Below are 2686 nucleotides of genomic sequence, written 5' to 3'. Positions count from 1 at the left end.
GGTGTCACGGATTCATTCATAATATTTATGTTTGTGGTATTATGGCGGGATTAAAATTTTAGAAAACTACCTCAAGTTTAGGACATTCAAAATTTCAAAGGGATAGGACATTACAACTCAAGACCCTAAAACTTGTCCTTGTATGGTCCATAGATTACAAAGTCCAGCTCTCCTGAGTCCATACCATTCAATGTTGATGAGCTTAATGCTAAAAGCCCAAGCATAACAGAGGAACATGCGTGTTAGGTAGCTCTCTTTTCTCTTTTTCGTTTTGTTTTGTATTTTTCTGTTATTGGGTAGGGTTTTTTTTTTTGTTTTTTTTTAATTTTTTCTTTCTGTACATTTGGGTTGGGTTAGGATTTTCACAAAGAGATTAGCATTATCACAACGGACCCGGCGTGCTTATAAGGGAGTTTCGGAAATTTCAATACATATTCATGTGAGAACATATCTCCTAGAAAGTAGTTACAGTTTTTTAAATTAGAGACATTTAGATGATATGTGTAACGATAATATCACCTCAAACGCAAGTTATAACTAATCTTCCAATTTCAGTGAAATTCGAACTTTGTTCAAACTCTACAGAGAGAATTTAGGAAATTCAATTCCAAACAACGCTTATCGCCATAAGTTTTTATAAAACTAAAAATACACAACAAAAAAACATTGCTAAACTTGTGCAATTGTTGAAGCCAGGCTCTCTATTGTTCCAGAGAAAAGAATGGAGAGATTGATATTCATTTTGACCACATGTTTTATGTTGGCAAATTGTGCACGAATCCCTGATGTTGATCCACTATCGTATGCAGCATCACCGGAACCAAGCTCACCGGACGTACCAACAACAGCAGGCTCACCAAGCGCAGATGGTTGTAACGATGTGATATTCGAAATTGCTGATTGCATTCCCTTTTTAAGCGATGGGAACACGAACACAAAGCCGGAAGGTTCGTGTTGTCCCGGATTGGAGATGGTGCTAAAAGCTAGTGATGGCTGCATATGTGAAGCCATAGAAAGTAGTGCTGATTTGGGTGTTCATATAAATATGACAAAGGCTATGACATTGCCTTCTGCTTGTGGAATCTCTGCACCTTCTTTTCTTAGTGAATGTAACAGTGAGTAATCTCATCTCTCACAAGTATTGCGCACTCTGATTAATTTTTTTTATGAATTGAGAACATGTCGATGTATATTGAACGTCAAAATGTTTTCCTCTTTTGTTTTGCAGTCCCATTGCCTCCTGGTGCAAGTGCTCAGGGTATGTTCTAATTGTTTACTATATGTTTTAGTTTCACTTTTTTCCATATTTAAAAAAAAAATAATCCTATACTTGATGAAATGGACCCTTGAATGACCATTCAATAGGTAAAAAATGGATGACAAAATGGTGATAAAAGTAATAAATCTTTCCTGTTAACTTAGATTTTTTTTTCTTCGTATAGATACATTTTTATTATTATTTAGTAGAGTGATGTTTCTAGTTTATTTTTAATATTGGAAAAAAATGTCTGAGAGATGAGAAGATGATAGATGTGAACAAGAAAATAGAACTGTGAACTAAATTTATATTAGATTTATGTATTCTCGTTATTTCATTATTGCATGTGTATCAAAGTTATGAGTGATTTAATATTTTTTGGGACAATTTAGCAACATAATATGTCAAAATCTAAGATTTGATCATTGTTCCAAATGTTAAATCTCAAATATCTTTCTGTTGCAGTACCCCACACACATGCTCCAAAATCATCACCAAAGAGTCAATCTCCAAAACCAAGCCAGGCACCAAGAAGTTCCGTTAATGTAGTTCCATCACCGGTCACTGCTCCACACGCCGGAACTTACTCAGTATCTGCATCTCTAGTGCTTACTCTTAGCATGCTTTCTGCATCATTCTACTGTATTTCATTTTAACTAAGCCGAAGTTTCATTGCTTGTTTTTATCATCCTACGCAATATTAGTCATGCTTGTAGTTTAGCTTGACTAGACTATGCTTGTTATATAGGGTTTTTATTTCTATTTAGTTTTGATTTCTAATTATTTTTTGTTTCCTTTTCATGAATGAATTAGCATCAATTTTTATGTCCTTCAGAAGAAAAGCCGTACAGTAGTAATCATATAAGCTGTTCCAATCATCTTTAGGTCTCATGAATATTTCTCTATTTGTATGTGAGAGGTCATATATGAATATCGCAAATACAAATTTATTCTTTCACTCTTATAGTGTAAATACATCGTCGTATTAAAAAATAATTAAATTCTCAGATTTCTTTAGGAAACTAACCATTCAGAAAAAAAAAATTAAAATAAAAACCGAGAAACCATGAATTTCTGTAATGACATAACAAGTAATCATTGGATGATCAAAATTGAAGAAAGATTAGGTGCAATTATTTTTGGTAACAGAAGTGAAGTGAGAAACCTAATTCCATGGTTTAGGTTTCCCTCCACCAACAAAAAGACCAAAAACTATTCTACTTTTAGGCTCGTCTTATGATATCGACTAAAAAGATTTGGCCCACTAAAAAGGGAAGGAAAAGAAAAAGGAACAATGTCTTGTTGAGGATTTGAGTGTATTTCCCAACCTCCAACTGCCAAGGCCAGACAAGATATGAGATCATTGTTAGAGTATATAGCCAAATAAGATAAGGCAGTTAGGATTGTTGCTAAGTGTGAGATTCATGT

At 33.9% G+C, this 2686-nt stretch overlaps 1 protein-coding gene across 1 annotated transcript; it reads left to right on the top strand.

Annotated features, from left to right (window-relative positions):
- The first annotated feature begins 573 nt into the window (after positions 1 to 573).
- On the top strand, positions 574 to 2041 carry LOC126604860 (non-specific lipid transfer protein GPI-anchored 31-like). Its single transcript, XM_050272172.1, has 3 exons — positions 574 to 1115; positions 1229 to 1258; positions 1724 to 2041. The coding sequence occupies exons 1-3, from the start codon at positions 722 to 724 to the stop codon at positions 1912 to 1914; spliced, it is 615 nt and encodes a 204-aa protein (XP_050128129.1). The 5' UTR covers positions 574 to 721; the 3' UTR covers positions 1915 to 2041.
- Positions 2042 to 2686: the final 645 nt, after the last annotated feature.

Source organism: Malus sylvestris, chromosome 15, assembly GCF_916048215.2.
Source record: "Malus sylvestris chromosome 15, drMalSylv7.2, whole genome shotgun sequence".
Taxonomy (NCBI): Eukaryota; Viridiplantae; Streptophyta; class Magnoliopsida; order Rosales; family Rosaceae; genus Malus; species Malus sylvestris.
This window is presented reverse-complemented; position numbering and strand designations above follow the sequence as displayed.

Coding starts and splice junctions, on each gene's coding strand:
- LOC126604860 (XM_050272172.1), top strand. CDS start 722: ATGGAGAGATTGATATTCATTTTGACCACATGTTTTATGTTGGCAAAT. Junction 1,116..1,228: donor TTTTCTTAGTGAATGTAACA/GTGAGTAATCTC, acceptor TTTGTTTTGCAG/TCCCATTGCCTCCTGGTGCA. Junction 1,259..1,723: donor TCCTGGTGCAAGTGCTCAGG/GTATGTTCTAAT, acceptor TTTCTGTTGCAG/TACCCCACACACATGCTCCA.